The sequence below is a fragment of the Saccostrea cucullata genome, unplaced genomic scaffold (genome assembly GCF_032062105.1).
Source record: "Saccostrea cucullata isolate Sc308-1 unplaced genomic scaffold, CSIRO_AGI_Scuc_v1 ctg7800, whole genome shotgun sequence".
In the NCBI taxonomy this organism is placed as follows: domain Eukaryota; kingdom Metazoa; phylum Mollusca; class Bivalvia; order Ostreida; family Ostreidae; genus Saccostrea; species Saccostrea cuccullata.
The window spans coordinates 1-18,468 of NW_026927637.1; the positions used below are offsets into that span (position 1 = coordinate 1).

At 35.0% G+C, this 18,468-nt stretch overlaps 4 protein-coding genes across 4 annotated transcripts; 2 read left to right on the forward strand and 2 right to left on the reverse strand.

Annotated features, from left to right (window-relative positions):
* The first annotated feature begins 2,352 nt into the window (after positions 1-2,352).
* Positions 2,353-6,986, forward strand: LOC134275070 (dynein axonemal assembly factor 5-like). Its single transcript, XM_062757311.1, has 10 exons — positions 2,353-3,003; positions 3,133-3,375; positions 3,527-3,613; positions 3,736-3,968; positions 4,126-4,335; positions 4,486-4,623; positions 4,894-5,062; positions 5,528-5,826; positions 6,195-6,543; positions 6,786-6,986. Exons 1-10 carry the CDS (start codon positions 2,373-2,375, stop codon positions 6,911-6,913), a joined length of 2,487 nt encoding a protein of 828 aa, XP_062613295.1. The 5' UTR covers positions 2,353-2,372; the 3' UTR covers positions 6,914-6,986.
* Positions 6,987-7,911: 925 nt separating this feature from the next.
* LOC134275065 (cerebellin-4-like) lies at positions 7,912-8,868 on the reverse strand. Its single transcript, XM_062757306.1, has 2 exons — positions 8,710-8,868; positions 7,912-8,358 (listed from the first exon to the last, which is right to left on the reverse strand). Exons 1-2 carry the CDS (start codon positions 8,840-8,842, stop codon positions 7,925-7,927), a joined length of 567 nt encoding a protein of 188 aa, XP_062613290.1. The 5' UTR covers positions 8,843-8,868; the 3' UTR covers positions 7,912-7,924.
* A 1,161-nt stretch (positions 8,869-10,029) lies between these two features.
* LOC134275067 (QRFP-like peptide receptor) lies at positions 10,030-11,445 on the forward strand. Its single transcript, XM_062757307.1, has one exon. It carries the CDS (start codon positions 10,030-10,032, stop codon positions 11,320-11,322), a length of 1,293 nt encoding a protein of 430 aa, XP_062613291.1. The 3' UTR covers positions 11,323-11,445.
* A 261-nt stretch (positions 11,446-11,706) lies between these two features.
* Positions 11,707-13,878, reverse strand: LOC134275068 (uncharacterized). The gene is made up of 4 exons (XM_062757308.1): positions 13,540-13,878; positions 13,362-13,420; positions 13,125-13,250; positions 11,707-12,974 (listed from the first exon to the last, which is right to left on the reverse strand). Exons 1-4 carry the CDS (start codon positions 13,751-13,753, stop codon positions 11,895-11,897), a joined length of 1,479 nt encoding a protein of 492 aa, XP_062613292.1. The 5' UTR covers positions 13,754-13,878; the 3' UTR covers positions 11,707-11,894.
* Between the last annotated feature and the right edge of the window lie 4,590 nt (positions 13,879-18,468).

The window sequence follows — 18,468 nt, forward strand, 5'->3', positions numbered from 1 at the left end:
TGTCAAGTACTAAGCATGGGTGAAGTTTCATCAAAATCGGTGACCATGCGTGGCAACGAAGTTTAAGTGGTTACAGAGAATGGCTATTAATATTGCTAAACATACCAGATATTTTCTAAAATGAAGTAGATTGTACAATTCATATGAAGAATTTTCTAGATATGTTTACCCCATTTGTGTCTGTGATATCTTTGTACCTTGTTAACACTATTTATATTAAAAAAAATTTTTTTAATTACTGGTACTAGTTTGTGGTTAAACTACAGGGATAAATAAAAGTTATATGTTTAATTTTTAGTTTTACATTTTTTACGTTTTGACATTTAGTCTAATGATCTTTGATCCATCTAAGGTTTTTTTTTAATAATTAAATATTGAAAACAGCAGTATTAATTTGACTTGAACTTTATTTGAACCAGCAAATACACTAAGATTCTTACTGAAATAATACTATATTTCAACTATACTATTACATGTAACTATGTGTCTTTCAACCATCTGTCGGAATTCCAATGGGCACCAACTGTGTCTTGCTATTTGAGATCTGATGTTTTGTATCCACATGAAGCAGATTTTATTCATGAATTTCTACAAGTGAAAAAGAAAACACTTGCTGTGACACCCCCATGCAGTCAAACACATGTGTTTCATATTTAGATATTTTACAAGAAAAAGACAACAAAACTTTATGATGACTTCATTTCTTTTTCTAACCTCAACTAAGTAGCAAAATATACCATGATCACCAAAAGCCGCTCTATGTAAGACCAATTTTTAATCATTTTTTTTAAACAGGGTAAGCTATTTGACCATCAAGTTGATGAAACAAGGATATGAACAGTCCCGTTTAAAGTGGTAATTTTCCAAGTGAAATTATTTCCATGATCGATATAATGACAATATATTCATTCAATCGAATGCAGACTGATGTTTTTTACCATACTAGTTGTTTTACCATTATTTGCACACTGAAATTTCTAAGGATTTTCCCATTACCCGATCGTGACAATTAAGAACAACACGGTTTCCGTGTGACCGGTCAACAAGGGATACTTACTTCTTCATGGCATCAGATCCAACCCTTCTAGGACTGTCATCCTATTTAGGAGGTCTGTGTTTGCTCTGATCCCCATTAATCTGTATTGTCTTAATAGACTTTGAATGAGATAAAAATTCGTTATCATCATATTTCATTGACTCCATATTACATGTATAACTATTCCTAGGTGTAACATTTAGATTCTACATGTAAAGTACCGGTATAATTACAGTACATACTGTACATTTATATGAGCAGAAATGAATTTATATATGAAATATTTGGAGATTAACGAACAGTTTTCGGCCTAAAAGGTCCATTAAACATAATAGGAGCGGAGCAAACACGGGCCTCCCTAACATCAGAGGTGGGATCAGGTGCCATTGAGAAGTGAGCATCCCCTGCCGACTGGTCATGCTAGATAAATTATCAGTAAAAAAAATGGTAACCACCTTTCTCTGAAAACGAAAATAAACAATATTATTGAGTTATTTATAGAATTCTGTGTGTGTTTATTTTTTCTTTTAAAAAGTCCGATTAAAGCCTTTATTACTTATGCCAAAAACTTTGACAGCTGTAAATTGTTTAAATGCGAATCTGACTTAAACTAAGATTAAGATCTGGCTTTCGTAGATATCCATACGATTCAAAATTGATCAAAAATAGTCATTTGTTGTAACAAATTATTCTTTTTCTATCTAGGTCAAATTTTCAATTTGTCATTTCAAATTATTAATTTGTTATAACATATTGATACTTTGATAATTTGTTAAAAAAAAAAACAAATTGCAAATTTGTTACAGGGACTGTCAATTTGTTATAACAAATTACTAAGCTATTATAAAAATTTACTAATTTGTTTGAACAAATTGATTTTGCCAAGTACCGGTAATAATTTAAACTGTTATAACAAATTAATAAATTAATTATTAATTTGTTATAAATATATGTAATATGTTTTTAAAAAGTGATCATTTGTTAAAACAAATTAATTAAAGATATAGCGGCGGTCCTATGCGTTTCCGTATGATACAGCTGAATTTTATTTTATTTTTCCTGTGTCCAGGGACCTTAATATGAACCTCTATATGCACATAGGTCCCTGCAATGTCCATAACTCTTTCGGCTTCCTAAAAAACAATGTTACATTGTATATAAATTTCTTATCAGTTATATATATTTCACCCAATAATTTGATTAACTTAACTAATTTTAAAAACTCTATTTTGTATTGTGCAAAATTCAAGTCGGCGCTTGTTTGACAAACAAGTCGGGATTGGAATTCTTGAATGATAAATTTCAGAAACGAAAACGAGGCGTTGCGATCAACAATATGGCGTGCGTGGACCAAAATTCCAATGCGGTTCTTCAAGGAATTGCTCGACATATTAATTGTTTGGGAGAAGAAAACAGAAATACAAGAAAGAAAGCATTAGAAGGCATAAAGAAAGAAACGCTACTAAGAAAACCAGCTCTCGAGGCATCAGAACTTCAATTGGTGTTCAGTGAAGTAGCAAAACCTTTGTTAAAAGTTTTCTCAGATCCTGTTGAAAAATGTCGAGAATTATCCATCGATATTTTTCGAGAGTTTACAGACAAGGTAGAAAAGACCGACGAGAGTTTACCATATGTTATGCCAGTACTTGTTCAAAGACTAGGTCAACAAGAAATCACAGAACCTTCAGAGGAAATTCGGCTTATGTTGTCAGAATTTCTTACCCAGATTGTGGAATTTTCTGGAAAGAAATTGTCAGTATATTTAGATGACATAATAAGGATTTTACAAAGGACAATTATTGACCCATTTCCAGATGTAAAGAAAGAGAGCTGTAGATGTACTTCAAAAGTTGCAAAAACTATCCCTGAATATTTCCATATGCAGTCAGAATCTCTTATTAAACCATTGGTAATGACAATCACACACCAGCATGCAAAAGTCAGAACTTTAGTAGTTGAAACAATAGGTAAGAAAAACAAATGAATTCAATACTCGTCATCTGTATAAATTAATTGTAACTTTCAATGAGCTATTACATTGGCATCTTTGAACTACATTCAGACTTACAAATACATTAATTGTCTTTTGACTGTAGGTGATGTTCTTCAGTATGGCAATGGTAAATCGATGGACAATGTGGTGTCACATTTGGCCCAGCGATTATTTGACGATTCCCCGGCAGTCAGAAAGGCTGTGGTTAAAGTTGTCGGAGGGTGGCTGTTGGACTTGCCCGATCGCTACTCCTTCCACCATAAGTTAATACCCCTCCTGTTAACCGGGCTAGCAGACACTCAGCCAGAGATTGTAGAGCTAGCAGATTCATTGTGGTATGATGCAGGTAATTAGCAATACTTAAATTTCTTATTAGTCTCTATTTAATTTGAGGATATGTCTTAAGGGGGGGGTATTGTGATTGCCAAGGGGGAATAATAAAAACTAAAATTCAGTAAATTTAAATACATCATTTAATTCACCACTCCTTTTTGTAGGTCTAAAGTATGAACAAGAAAATGAAGGAGAGCTGAAGGATCAGTTAGATTTTTCCAAAGAGAAACCAGCACATTATCCACCTAATGGTAAGTCTATAAAGTGTTTGCAAGTAATCTATATTCAAAGACAAGGACATAAATTTTCATAAGTAATTTTAAATAAACAATCTTTTTCATAAAAAATCACTCTGATGTTTTTTATTTCTAAGTGGAGAGACCAAACTTGGGCTGCCGAGTTTTGATCATGCGACACCTGTCTAAGATTCTGCCAGCCCTGATGAAGGACGTTACTGATTGGGTCGTCGCCACCAGACTGAAGTCGGCAGCTCTCCTCTACTGGCTTCTCCTGAATGCAGAGGATTATGTCACACAACACATGGCAGTGTTAACCTCTGGGATGTACAGAGCCTGCGCAGATGAAGAGCGCCAAGTTGTCAAAGACGTAAGATTACAATTATACACTTACTCAGATTACATTGTACTTGGTGTTTATACTGCTAAATTATTATTTTATTTTTCAAGCAGCTTTGCTAAAAAATGCAAATGAGGAATTTTTCACTTGATAGATATCTAATGTATATATAATATCTAAAACTTAGGTACAGAAGGCAGCTGAGTTGGTGGGATACTTTGTTTCTCCAGAGGTCTGGTGTAAGATGATACTTGCTAATGTGAAATCCATGCAATCATTCAATCCTCTGATGATCCTGGCTGCTGTCATCAGGGGATCAGAGCGGTCCACACTAAATCCTTACCTTCCCAAGATCATCACGGCACTGAACGACTCAGACATATGTTACACAACACAGGTAAAGATTACAATCATAAAACACATTGATATGATTTAATAACCACTAGATAATAAATTGCTGAAATTTCGTTTTTATTTTACTTCAAAACAAGGTTACAATCTTGAGAAATTTTTATGTCTTAGTAACTTAAGGTTTTTATATTTCCAGGTACAGATGCACTCCCAGCTGTTAAACTGTACGTCGGCGATTCTCCAGGTGTGTCAGGAGGACTGTGGGTTGGTCAGTCAGCAGCTCTTTAACCTCCTCATCACTGTTCTGTCCCAGAATCAGGACTCGAGAGATCAGGTAGCTACAATGGCAAATATTGAATAAAAGCAGTTTACAAATATTCTAATAAGATTTTTTGAAGTTATTTCTGCTTCCCTTTAGAAACTGTCCAGAAGGAAACTTTTGACCACATCTTTTCGCCTGTTCACCAATTGAATATTGTTTGCAAACTGTGTGAAAGGGCAAAAATAACCCTGCATACCCTAAACATAATAAAATATAGACATTTAAAGCCAAACTTGCAGGGAATCAATGCTCATTAATGTTTTTTCTGTTCTCATTTTACAGGTAAATGACCTTCTAGACAAGTTATATAAGGTCCAAGTCATGGAATCCCGACAGGAACTGTTCAGTAGACACACTAAGCCACTGATAGAAGAGCTGAAGGCTACAGTAACTATGTGGTCAGTTCACTCCACTGAGAGACTGGTGTTTGATACCCTGCTTATTGAATGCGGTAAGTTGAAAATTCCACACGACCATGAAAAATAATGAAGTACTGTAAATCACTATTTATTCGCGAGAACTTTATTTTCGCGTAATTACGCCAGACGAGATGCTTGCAAAAATTTCATTCTCGCGTTTAATAGTATTCCTTAAGATTATATAGAGCAATGACCATAATTTGTGAAAATTTTGTCTCGCTAATAAAGAGTCAATGACTATCTCGCGAAAATAAGGTGTCGCGAAAATTAAGTGATCTACAGTAGTTAAACCAACATCAGACTTAACCTTGATTATGATAAGATTTAATCTGAATCTTACTCTCTTTCAAGGACCAGCTGTTATGATATGATTTAATCTGAATCTTATTCTCTTTCAAGGACAAGTTGTTATGATAAGGTTTTAATCTGAATCTTACTCTCTTTCAAGTACCAGTTGTTATGATAAGGTTTTAATCTGAATCTTACTCTTTTTCAAGGACCAGTTGTTGGCGATCTTCTTGATGACGTGGTGCCAATTTTTGTGACCAACCTTGACACAGATAAGGACCCTGAGCTGCGACTGAAGTTCTTCTCCTTGCTGTCCAGACTGGTGATGAACTCCGGTTCTACGCTGGACTCCTGTCATAAATTTGGGGAGTTTGCCGTGACAGTCGTGAGGGACATTATCGTCCCAAACTGTCTGTGGAAGGCAGGACGCGTGGCGGGGGCCATCAGAACTACCGCCGTATCCTGTATGTGGGCACTGCTACAGAGTGGTGTCCTCAGCAAGGAAATGGTCAGTGTGCATCAAGCTTTACAATATTTCTGTATCAAACACTCTTTACTTAAGTGACGTCAACATAATGCATTATATCTGGGCAGGTACTTGTGGATGGAGTTTGTCCTGGCAAAAATTTCGAAAAAGACCATTTTGTACCAGCTGAAATTGTGTTTTTAAAAGCTCAGTACCCATATGGATATCTAGTATAGTGATTGGTTATCAGTTTAAATTACTTGATTATAATCTGACATTCATAAATTAGATTAACTACATGTAGTTATGAAATTCTTTTTGTCAGAGGATTTAAAATGGGAGAGGTTTAGTTTGAAAAAAATGTGCTCACTTATAGCAAACATTGCTCATTATATACTTTTTCATTTCAGCTGTCCTCTGTTGTTGAAGATCTCTTAACTCAGATGATTACAACATTGGACGATGACAACAAAAGTACAAGACTCATTTGTTGTCGAGTTATGACCAGATTATTTGATCTGATGGGTGCAGAATTAGGTCAGGATCGCCTGCATAATATGTATCCAGATCTTCTCAAACGTTTAGATGACAGCAGTGATGAAGTCAGAGTCACTGTCTCTAAGACGTTTTTGGCCTATTTTGACTGCTTTGAAAATGGATATGATGTCACATTGTATAGAGCTCATTTAGAGGCAATTTACAAAGGACTCCTGGTGCATCTAGACGACCCAGAACAAAAGATACAAGAAGCAATATTAGGTGAGTTAACCTTTTGCCTTTGATATAATTATGTTAATTTGGTACCTTATTTTTATAGATGTTAAACTGATTAAATTATTATTTTAAGAAAATAATCTTTATTTTGAAAAATTGTCTTCAACAGTTTAAATGTAGGGGTCAATTAATCCCGCTAAATATTAAGAACTAATTATTAACATTTTATGTATTATGATCAGTTATATAAGCTTGACATTAAGTGGCCATGATTAAAAAAATTTCAGAGGTACTGAAGAAATCGGGGTCAATCTGCCCTACAATGTTACTACAAGAGGTTGAGGAAGTGAAACATAAACATCGAACATCTGTATACTGCAATAAACTAATGGAGTACCTCAAAGGACTGCTATAACTAAGACTGCCCAGAAGCATCACTGCCAATGTGTTCTTTTGAGTCTAATTTATCAAATAAAAACAGTAATGGTTTTGTCTGTCCACTTATTTATAAGTTGGCAGATATGGCAGTTGATAGAGAGAGAGAGAGCTAATCAGAGTCCACTTATAGCTATCTCCTACCGGCCAGAATAGAAGAGGATCATACATTTTGGCCGTGGTTTGCAACGATGACCTCTAAAATCATCAGAGGTCATGGAGGAGTAAACATTTCTTGTTTTTGAGTCACATCTGCCATATGTTCCTTATCACAATTGCACAAATGGGGAAAAATCCATAGATAAATCAGATAAAACTGTTTAAAATGAACTATAAACAATTATTATGAAAAACATCAGTAAGCATTTGATTTTATGCATTGTATATGCTGACAAGTTTATTGTATCAACCAAAGCACTAGCGAAATTATAACTTTAAAAGTTTAAAGAAACTGTTGATATACATGTTTCATCAGCTTGTTTGTCAATAGTTTCCCGTTTAAAAACTGAAGTGTTCTTGTGTAGAGCATGCTTTTGCATACAAAATCAACTGGGAGACATGGATCTCAAGGAGAAGTCATCACGTTTATCACAACCTTTTCCTTTTAGTTTACAATTGATGTCATTTTTTCAGTGAAATGTCCAAATATGAAGCATGTGTCAGACTGTGGTACCTAAGAATCTTGAGTAGTCTGTGAATCTGATGTGTAAATTAAGTTCAAACATTTTTTTTAACCGCATTTGAAGTACAATATTTTGAACAGTTTTCATATCGAGAAAACAAGGAAACAGGGTTACTACTAATACACTGTACCTCAAACCATAGAATGGTTTCAGAATGTTTTGAATTCACGTCTTAACCCCCAATATTCCAATGTACTTGCTTTCTTAGAAATACGAATTTCTTTTCTTAGACTGTTAGTGACACTGTGTAGAAAAATTTGAAGGAAAAAAAAAGTTCAAATTACTATATGCATGTAGTTTTAATGCTTTCACAAAGGGTGCACAATAAATCCAGAAAATATAGAGTAAGTGTCCCCAATATCAGCTCCTGCTATTGTGTTTGTCCCACTGACGGATTCTGTCCGACACCAAACATCATCACCGGTGTCAAGCTGAAGAATGATGGAGCCGGTCCGTCGCAGCCATTGTTCAGTATTACCGTCGGAGAACGTCAAGGCGACCGGTTGATTCTTCTTCATTATCCTTACGTGCAAAGTATGTTGAGAGGATTGCGGCGGCGATGTTATTTCAACAGCAAAATGGTAAATTCCTGGATAAGGAGCAAGAAAAATGCCGTGTGTGGCCTTGTAGTTTCCACCAATGTCCAACTTTATTTTATCGAAGATGATGTGGAACCCGTTCGGAGGATCGGTAATTCTGTGTGATAACTCGGCTACGAAGGCTACATTAGACCTTTGTTTCTCTAAAATAAAGAACACGTAATTTCTTATATGACGTTTCATGCATTTTTTCATCATCATTGCATTTTTTGTTCAGTACCCCCCCCCCCCCTTTTCTATTAAAAAATTGGAATGTAGTATCTACATGCAGAAAATAATTTCATAATTAGCAAAAAACATAAAAAAAATAGTCAAATCACGGAAAATGTGCAAGTTTCCACAATTTTCAAGGGGGGATTTGTTAACATGTCTTTAGATTTCATCGTCAAGTACGGTTAATGTTCGTTTTACAAAAGTTGGTATCTAAAAACACATCAAATATAGCACCTTATATACGAATAATACTAGTAATATACGCGTAGTTTAAAATATACCTTTGATGATCGATGAATTCAAACTAGCGATCACTGTCATAAATTCATTTCTTGTTACACATTCGTCTCCAAGATTGTTTAAAAGTAACCCGGAAACCGAAAGAAAACTTCCAAGATATAAAAACAAAATCATTGTGCTTAACTCCAACCGGAGAGAACTATAACTGATAAGAATAAGCATGGAATTTATAGATAAATATCTAGATAAATAAGTACAGGTTACAATTTTCGTTCCATTTGCACCTAAAAGAGTCAATTTTTAAACTACATGAAAACCAGGTCCCGGGATCATAAAACTTATGCTTAAACATGTTAAACAAAATCTTTAATTTATGCTAAATTGTTGTAAAAATCAAGGAAACCAAAATTAAAATATTTCCCTATATACTTTTACAAAAGTGTTGTTTCCTGCAAATTTAGAGATGAATTAAAAAAATAATTAACATTTAACACGTGATTGAAATTTTGACTTAACTTAAGTCTGTTTCATGATCCTGAGACTAAGTTGTAATTTTTTAAGTAAAAAGTTTCTGAGTCGACCTAGGACGTGTACATATGTGGCTCTCTGATAGTTCTGTTACAGGCACCTGAGTTACATGTAAATTCCGAATTTATAAAATGACTAACGGTTGCTATGGAGTGAGATAGAAAAAATCCCTTCGTTTAGGTTCACAGTTCTAGGAATGCGTGGGATTTTCAAAGAAAAAATAAGGTTAGAGAGGACTTATATAGGTCATACCTGCCGACAAATCCTGTTATGATTGTTCAATATAAAATATTGTTTAATTAAATAAAAAAATATCATTGGAAGTATTGGTACGTTTTTCCTATTGCAAGTGCTTTTTAAGTAAACTGTTCAAAGTTAATGGATGTCGACAGTACTTAAATATCCTTAAATATTCCTATACTGTTCAAATTAAATGTTTTCTTAAGTTTGGTTGCATGGTATAATTAATACGATAAATAAAAGAACTGCCATCGTATGACATAGAAACCAGGTGCCAGATGGACCATTCCTGATTGCCTGCGATTTCTTTGTTGACCAAAGTCTTGGAGGAAACTTCCGCACCGATGCCTTATCGGAAGTCCTCCCGGTCCAATACACATGTTATTGTTTGCTTTCTTGTAGGCATTTGATCACATGATGCAAATTTTTGAATCGTTATACTATAATGACGTAGAAATAATACAGCGAATAAACGGCAATCATTTAAAGCAATTCCAGATCGTTAAGAACAAAGTGCTTGAATGATGTAGTCATATCTACAGTTGTTATAAAAGACCATTAGTTCCCGTGTACCAGCTTAATCAAGGAATATCATGGCAAATTCAACTGCGAACCCTTTTTACACAGAATTTACTAGTTATGCTAACCAGTCGTTACTTAATGACACTTTGACCAATTTTACAACTACTCCCACTCCTTACCAATGGAATTTTCAACGACTGAAAGCCATGTGTTGTGCCCCTCCGAGAGGAAATTCATTTTTGCGTAAAGTGATGTGTGATTCCTTCTTTTTCCAAGTCTTTGATCACAGTAAAGTAGACACGCCGGAGATTTCGGAGACCTCCAAGACGCTTCTAATGGTACTGTACTCCATCATCATCTTCGTCTCCCTGGTGGGAAATATGATGGTTCTTATTACCGTGTGTGGAAACAGAAACATGCGGTCCGTCACCAATGTCTTCATTCTGTCCCTGTCCGTCAGCGACCTTCTCCTGTCGTTAATTGCCACGCCCATTAACATGGGGAATGTCATATCCACGTACTGGAAGTATGGCGCCTTCGCCTGTAAAATTGTTCCCTGCATCACGACATTTTGTGTGGCCTGCAGCTCGTTGACTTTATGTTGTATCGCCTTTGAGAGATTTTACGCCATCGTGTACCCTCTGAAAGTGAAGTTTTTCCAAGCTTCCACGAGACTGGTTCCCTTACTGATCACAGTGTGGGTGACATCTTTGGTATCAGGCATCCCCCAAGTTTTCTATTTCGAGCTTATAAAAGTAAAAGACGTTTGCGACAGAATTGTGGATGATATTTGCACTCTACCTCTCATTACCAGTAAAACAATGGAGTTTTTCCAGCTGTGGCTGCCATTTCTGATCCTCTTTGTAGCCCCACTTCTAGTTATGACAATTCTTTATTCCATTATTATCGTCAAGTTATGGGGAAGGAGACCGATTGGGATAACTGTGAAAGCTAACGACTCCTATCGTCTGAAACAGAAAAAACGCGCGATAAAAATGCTAGTTACCGTGATGGTTCTTTTCATAATTTGCTGGCTGCCTATTCAAACATTCAATGCTGTAGGAGAGAAGGTATCCAGCATGACACCAGATGCCACTTTGCAGTGGAAGGCTTTTTTGAAGTGTCTGGCTTTGAGTAGCAGTTGTTACAACCCTGTTGTTTATGCGTTTATGAATGAAAACTTCCGAAAAAACTTTGCCAGTCTGTTGCCCTGTAAAAAGCGGAGAATTGAGCCACTCTCCGTCAGAGATGTCGACAAGAGGCGATCCATAATGACCAAACCTCAGAAAACATGGATCAAGTTTGGATCCGAAAATGCGACCAGCATACCAGGAACTAGAGGAACAAACGAAACTAAGTGTTGATGTGCCACTTTTATAACTTTCATTTCATGACAATTCTTAAAAATAAATTGATTTATACATTCCTACCACTGAGGAGTAATTCAATAGATATATCAGTACAGGGAAGATTTGTTTATGTTGCATCTCATTTTTATATTAGTAAGGAAAAACTAGTACTCCCTCGTCAATCCAAATATGGACAAACAAAGTTAAGAAAATTTTGCATTGTTTATTAAGCATCTTGACCTTAAATCTTAGCAATTTATTCATTTAATGTTTAATATCATTTATACATAATAATGATGAAGACAAAGATAAAGATGACGACAATAATAAAAATATTGTTTCACAAATACCTACATTTACAACAGCAACCAAGAACAATACATAAAAAGATTTTGTCTCATTTCATCAAGCATATCATTAACATGAACCAATAAACAGCACCATATTTATGAACCTCGCTGGTGGTTAAACATGCATAAATATACAGAGTACTTCGTGTATTCCTGATCCTTTCTTCTGAAATTTACATGTAGATGTACTTGCACTCGTTACAATATAGTGTATATTTAAGACGTGATAATCGGAATTTATTTGGATTGTTTGAATCCTTTCTTTCCACCAAGCAGGCCCTTGTCATAATGGATAAAAGTCTTACGGTAATTTTTGCGGATGGAATTTAATACTATGCTTTCTATCTGTGCGAAATGTTTCTTTGGGGTATACCCATCACGGACAGATCGACACACAGTGACGAGTTTTGGGGGACTTTCCTTAAATACTTGCAGAATGTTGCTAAGTAATTGGCCCCTGGTGCTCACTTCCATAGCGTTAGTTCTGTGTTCCGTGACAGCAGTCTCATTTGGAGAATTAGCTCCTTTGCATATAGTAAACATGGATGGGCCTATCAGTTGGTAGGTTTTTCGTGTTGTAGATAGACAAAATCCAACTTTCTGTACAGCACTTAATTGCTTTGAATCTAATTTGAAGAGTTCTTTAATTATTCCATCGATAATCGAGTTCCTCTCTTTCCTCGTGGTTTTGCAAATGTAAGGACGCCAAATACTTCTTTTCTTTAGGAAAAACTGCTTTGTCTCACTTATAACTTTGCTGTCACAATTTTCAGGTTTGTTTTCGGATATACACTTTGTACGCTTTACAAATTCAATGACCTCTGACAAATATTTGTCCAATAAAGCCTCTCCACTTTGATGAAGTGGGCAGAACAGCTGAAAGAGATAATTATCCAACGTGTTCGAATCAACGGAGAGGTCATAGAGAGGCTGTGATGCATACTCACAACCAAAAAAGTCTTCGTCAATGTCAAGTATCATGTTATCAAAACCTTCAGGGGTCGTCTGCAGGTATTCCTTAGCCACGTCTTCTCTCATTTCTGTGTAATGGATAGACCTTTTGATGATGCATGCATCTTCTTCCATCGCCACCTCCATGTCGGTTTCATCAGCAGACGTGAACACGCAGGACTTTTGCTGTTCCGTGTCCTCTGCTATGCACACACAAAATGCTTTGTCGGTACCGTTTTTGGTCTGCTTTGTAATTGTCCAGCCGAGGTGGATTGTTCCAGATGTCCTGGACTCATTGTGATTCACTTGGTCCCATTTTGGCCAAATCCAGATAACGTTTTTAATCAGTCCTGCCATGGCTGCCGCCTGTGAAAAGAGAAAATATAACGCTTCATTGGTTTTATGTGGTCGAACATATCTCATCAAAAGTGCATTTATTTTTCTTTTGAAACATCATTATCTTGCAATTATTTTCCTTCAAGTTGATCTTATAAAAACATTTTTAAAAAAATGTACCGTAATAAAACCGTCGTTGCGTTGCATCATAATATTTATGTCTTGAGGACTTTTTGGCCATTTGAAAAATGGATATCCCTCCAAATAGAAATTCGATGCCATGTCGCTGTGTCCGTCTATGTGGATCTAACAAATCAATGTATCATTTTAAGCAGTTATACAATTATATCATGAACAAAAACATATAAATAGATTTTAAAGAATATATTCTATATAAAAAAAAAACGAAATACTAACAAGAGTAACCCCTTTTGAAATTCTTCCATGATCAGCTGCTCGAAGCCAGTATGGCAGAACTATATTTAAAAAAATAATTAATATATAGAATTCACATTTATTAATCAATAATGCATGGTAGATAATTCCCGCATTAAATCTGAAAAACACATGTTTGTCTGAGATTTCTTTGTCTTACCTTCGTGATGCTCTTCCACCACGTGGACGGGTAAATCACTCCATTGTCGGACCGGATGTTTCTCTGCCGCCATTAATGTCCATGTATCCTTGTATCCGGCTTCAACATTCTTCTTTAGAAATAATGTAATCTTGTGAATAAGAAGAATGCCAATCACAGTTAATAAGGTCATCAGCACGATTAAACGCCATGACCTCTTCGTTCGCATCTTCATGACAACAATGTTGCCACAAATGCCACTTAATGACCGTCATTTCATATCGTACTATTTACAAGTAAATTGATACAAAAGTATGAAATTTAAAACCCTCAGCTCCCATATGTGACCATTACAATGAATACTTGAGTCTGACTATGATTTATCTATACCTATGAAGCAAATTTAAAAATTCTAGTTTTGATATTCCAATGTTATCATTCATTGTACAGGCACCATGCAACAAATCTATTCAAAATAGATTAATAAAAATGTAAGTTGATGAGATTCAATAAATACTAATCTTTAAGCCAATCTTCACTGAAAATAAAAATACTACCTGTTACAAGGATGTAATAGGAATTAATAGAGACAACTGTTTGTTGAAGTGGTCACATATGGAAACAGTTTCAGATTTCAAACCACTCGCCCAGAATATTGATTTGCATCGAATGGCAATCAGTACTGCTCTGAACCAATATGAAATTTTTGAACTACCGGGGGTATTAAATAATGTGCAATGAAATTTAAAAACTTTCATAACAATAACTTGGAATAATGCTTTAGGTAAATCACGGTTTATTGCTTTAAAAAAATCTTACCTGCGACCTACTATCATGTTGTAAATTTTGAATTTACTAGGGGAGGTAAATGCAAAATTGTAAATTTTGCATTTAACCCCCCCCCCTTGTAAATTCAAAATTTACAAAATGATACTACCTAAAGCAGTTAACATGGTTAAACGTAATATTGACAAGACAAAAATGTATTGTGTAGATGTAAAGTTCTTGAATTCTTAGATAAACTTTCTTTAAAAGGCGGGTGTGACCGGTCAACAGGGGATGCTTTCTCCCCTCAGGAATATGATCTCACCCGGAATTTCCAGGGGTACGTGTTTTAACTTTTAAGCCCTCTTCACATTTTCGTGTCTAGATTGTTTTTAGTTCGATTATTGTTCGTTATCGTCCACTTTTCTTTTATATTGAAAATATTTAAAAACGCATATACATTAAGTATTTTGGAGCTTTATTTTTGTTTTTCCTTTATGTTTTTAACTTCTATCGATACTGTTCTCCTACTCTAAAACGAATTTTGGGTGAAATTCCATTAAAATTACTAGTTTGGTAATTTTTTTTTTTTTGATTAACTCATAGATGTCATCACTTGATATCTATTCAAATTCTCACGTGAAGTATACTATGTTTTTTGACCAATGAACGTAATCTGTGTTCTTGCAAATCATGGTATGATTAAAAAAAATATATAAATGGGTAAAGGAGATGATTTTAACTTTTCAATCGTTAACTTCCTTTGCTTATGCAGCAATATACCTTCATCACCTGCCTATGACATTTATATTTTTCAGTTGAGAATTTCTAAAACGAGGTAAGTTATTGATAGACAAGTTGCTGGATCAAAAAGTTCAATGGTCAATACAATATGACCTTGTCAGCAAATTCAGTTTATCATTAAGTCAAATGCTGACAGACATTTTTAAAACTAATCGTTAGGCCATTACAAAGACAACAAGAAACATATATTGACGCAAGCGTCAAAAATCGGCCGCAGACCAATTAATTATTCCATTGATAAAGTAATTAGGAAATGAAATTTGTGTGACCTGTTTTTAAAATTTCTTATATTATTTATCTATTAAAATATCCTCGTGACATGAAACACTTGCATGCGACATTGCCGATTTTCTTCATGCATAATGCATGTACAATATTATATGTATAAGCAAACGATCCATAGACCTCTGCATCTCAGCACTCAGTTTGGTACTTGGTAAACAACTGCTCTGGTGGAAGTTTCATGTTTAAGTAGTTTTTACATAAAAGTACAGAACTAAAATTTAAACTAAGCTTTAGTTGTACTTTAATAAAAACGCAACAAATATGAAATATGTGGGGCTTCTCGCTCTTTCTTAGAGGATATTGACTTCCCCCAACTCCCTCTAGATCCACCACTATATTTCTTCTCTTTCAGTCTCTTTGTTTTGGTGTTGAGATGTGGCGGGAAAATGCTTGGCACATTGTAAAAACGCGCTTTATCCTAGTCTCCTGGACCAAAATGTTGTAAGATTCTGTACTTTTAAGAAATGAATATTTCATCAAATTTTTGAAAATTTTCCATAGAAAATGTATAAATATACATGTCATTTCAAAATAAATACAACAAATCCCGTATAGGCTGTTTAAAAAGAGAAAGTAAAATTGTTGATTTACAAAGCGGTCTTTGTTTTAGACTATGCCTACATATAACTTCGCCGCACTTCAATCATGTCGGAGTTTGTCAATCAGGATTGGATGAAACACTTACCCCCATTATTTATATGATTTTAATTTTATGATTATTGTGCTTTTTGTTAAACATTTAAAAATATCTTTGTTTAATATTCTATAATATGAACGTTAAATGTTTTTATTTAAATTGTTCTAACTCCGCAGAAACGCAAGTCGACTTCAAACTTTCATATCAAGTAACCGACCGCCTCCTGGCGGCCGGTAATAAATTACCGACGGATTTTCCGTCATTTTCCGAACATGACAAGGAGCACACGGCGGGTTTTTACTGGTCGACAGGGGATACTCACTCCTCTGTGGCACCTGATCCTTCCTCTCACGTTTTGGGGGTCCATGTTTGCTCTTCTCTTATATGTATCTTTAATTGGACTTTTGAGCTTGGATATTGTCCCATCTCTTATTCTCCATATATTTCATTACACAATATAGCAAGTAATTTTGATCACTAAGAAACGCCAAAATTATTCAATACAAGAAACCACTGAACACTCTCACCTCTGTATAAGATTGGAGTGGAAATGATTTATATATTTCCTAACGTCATCGCTTTGTAAAAGTGAACCAAATTGAATGCACAAGAATCACTGCATTACCTGTTCGCCGTGGTCTGTTTTACTTGACGTGCAAATACTTACGGGGGCTAAATTATGGGAAAAGAAACAATTTCAACATATAAAATAAAATAAAATTAGAAAAGTAGCATATGTCAATAAATGTACTAGAATATTGGGGACAGTCAGATGCATTTTTCTCCTTTTGCTGGAAAACATTCCTTTTCTAAGGAAGAAATTCTTCAAAATCACATGTCAGTTTTGAATATTTTTAATATCTCACAGAACCAAAATGAATTTGAACTACTATAAACATATATTGGATTCGAAAAATTCATAAAAATCCTTACAAAGATACATAGTGGGTTCCAGCAAATGTTTAACCAAGCCCCTTTCTTTACTCCTCACTAAGATAAACATAAACAGTAGAGCACGAATTTCGAGAGTACTGTGCAACAATATATTTAAGATGTGGTGTAAATCAGTTGTGGAAACTTTAGAAAAAAATATAAGGAACTTTTGGACAATTTAAAATCGCAAGATTTTACCAAAACCAACGGCTTAAGCTCAAATCTATAAACAACCATTCCCCACAATAAATTAAAGTCCAGGCTTTTTTATATCATATCTATGTTGTTTTTGGAAACCAGGTCTTCCAACAATCTTTTGGAATTCCCATGTGAACCAATTGCACCCCGTTATAAGCAGACCTATTTTTGTATTCATATGAAGCAGAATTTGTGCAAAATCTTATGAAAAAAAGAAAACATTTGCTGTATATAGCCTTAAACACAACATTTCGATTTATTGATGACGTGTCGTCGATTAACAATGGTAATGGTAATTTCCATTCCAATATCATTACGATATTTCCTGGTGTGCTTCAGATAAAAGATACCACAGAATCTGACACATCTGTTTCATATTTGGATATGTTACTTGTTTCATCAACTTGTTTTTCAATGATTTACCTCGTTTTAGATATTGCTCGTACGTAGAGAAGGATATGGAGATAACGAGCAGTATTCAATCTCAAATTCCATAAAACAATAAAAATAGGAGCAGAGCAAACACGGACCTCCGAAACATCAGAGATGGGATCAGGTATATGGAGGAGTGAGCATCCCCTGCCGACCGGTCACACCCGCTGTGTGATCCCTGTCATGATCGGAAAATAACGGAAAAATCCATCGTCAATTCAGTGTATAAATAATGGACCAACAATTAGCATGAAAAACGTCAGTCAGCATTTGACTCAATGATAAATTGTATTTGCTGACAAGGTCATTGCATCGACCATAGAACTTACGAAATGATGACTTTAAACGAGACTGCTAATATTCTTGTTTCATCAACTTGCTTGTCAATAATATCCTTTGTTTTAGAAATTGTTCATACTTAGAGCATGCTCTTGCGTATCCAATCAACCGAGATAAATATACTCCGTATGCAGGTGATGAAGGTATATTGCTGCATAAGTAAGGGAAGTTGACGATATAAAAGTGAAAGTCATCACGTTTATCATATAGCTTGGTTGTTAGATTACCATTAGCGTCTTTTTCAAGTAAAATATCCAAGTATGAAGAAGATGCATAAGACTCGGTGGTATTTTTATCTCAAGCTAACCAGAATATATCTTATTGACGTAGGAATGGAAATTACCATTGTTAATTGACAAAACAAAGTCGATATATCTAAATGTCGAGTTGAAGGCCTCAGCAAGTGTTTTCTTCTTTTCACGCATAACATTTTGCACAAATTCTGCTTCATATGAATATAAAAATAGATCTGCTAATAACGGAGTGCAATTGGTACCCATGGGAATTCCAATAGATTGTTGGAATACCTGGTCTCCAAAAACCACATAGATATTGTC

Bases quoted from the DNA above. Each gene is read 5' to 3' on its own strand.
- LOC134275067 (XM_062757307.1), top strand. From the start codon at position 10,030: ATGGCAAATTCAACTGCGAACCCTTTTTACACAGAATTTACTAGTTAT.
- LOC134275070 (XM_062757311.1), top strand. From the start codon at position 2,373: ATGGCGTGCGTGGACCAAAATTCCAATGCGGTTCTTCAAGGAATTGCT. The intron at 3,969-4,125 runs GTAAGATTACAA...TCTAAAACTTAG, and splicing joins AGCGCCAAGTTGTCAAAGAC to GTACAGAAGGCAGCTGAGTT. The intron at 5,827-6,194 runs GTCAGTGTGCAT...TTTTCATTTCAG, and splicing joins GTGTCCTCAGCAAGGAAATG to CTGTCCTCTGTTGTTGAAGA.
- LOC134275068 (XM_062757308.1), bottom strand. From the start codon at position 13,753: ATGAAGATGCGAACGAAGAGGTCATGGCGTTTAATCGTGCTGATGACC. The intron at 13,421-13,539 runs GTAAGACAAAGA...TTTTAAATATAG, and splicing joins GGTGGAAGAGCATCACGAAG to TTCTGCCATACTGGCTTCGA. The intron at 12,975-13,124 runs GTACATTTTTTT...CTCTTTTCACAG, and splicing joins GCAACGACGGTTTTATTACG to GCGGCAGCCATGGCAGGACT.
- LOC134275065 (XM_062757306.1), bottom strand. From the start codon at position 8,842: ATGATTTTGTTTTTATATCTTGGAAGTTTTCTTTCGGTTTCCGGGTTA. The intron at 8,359-8,709 runs GTATATTTTAAA...TCTTTATTTTAG, and splicing joins GAATTCATCGATCATCAAAG to AGAAACAAAGGTCTAATGTA.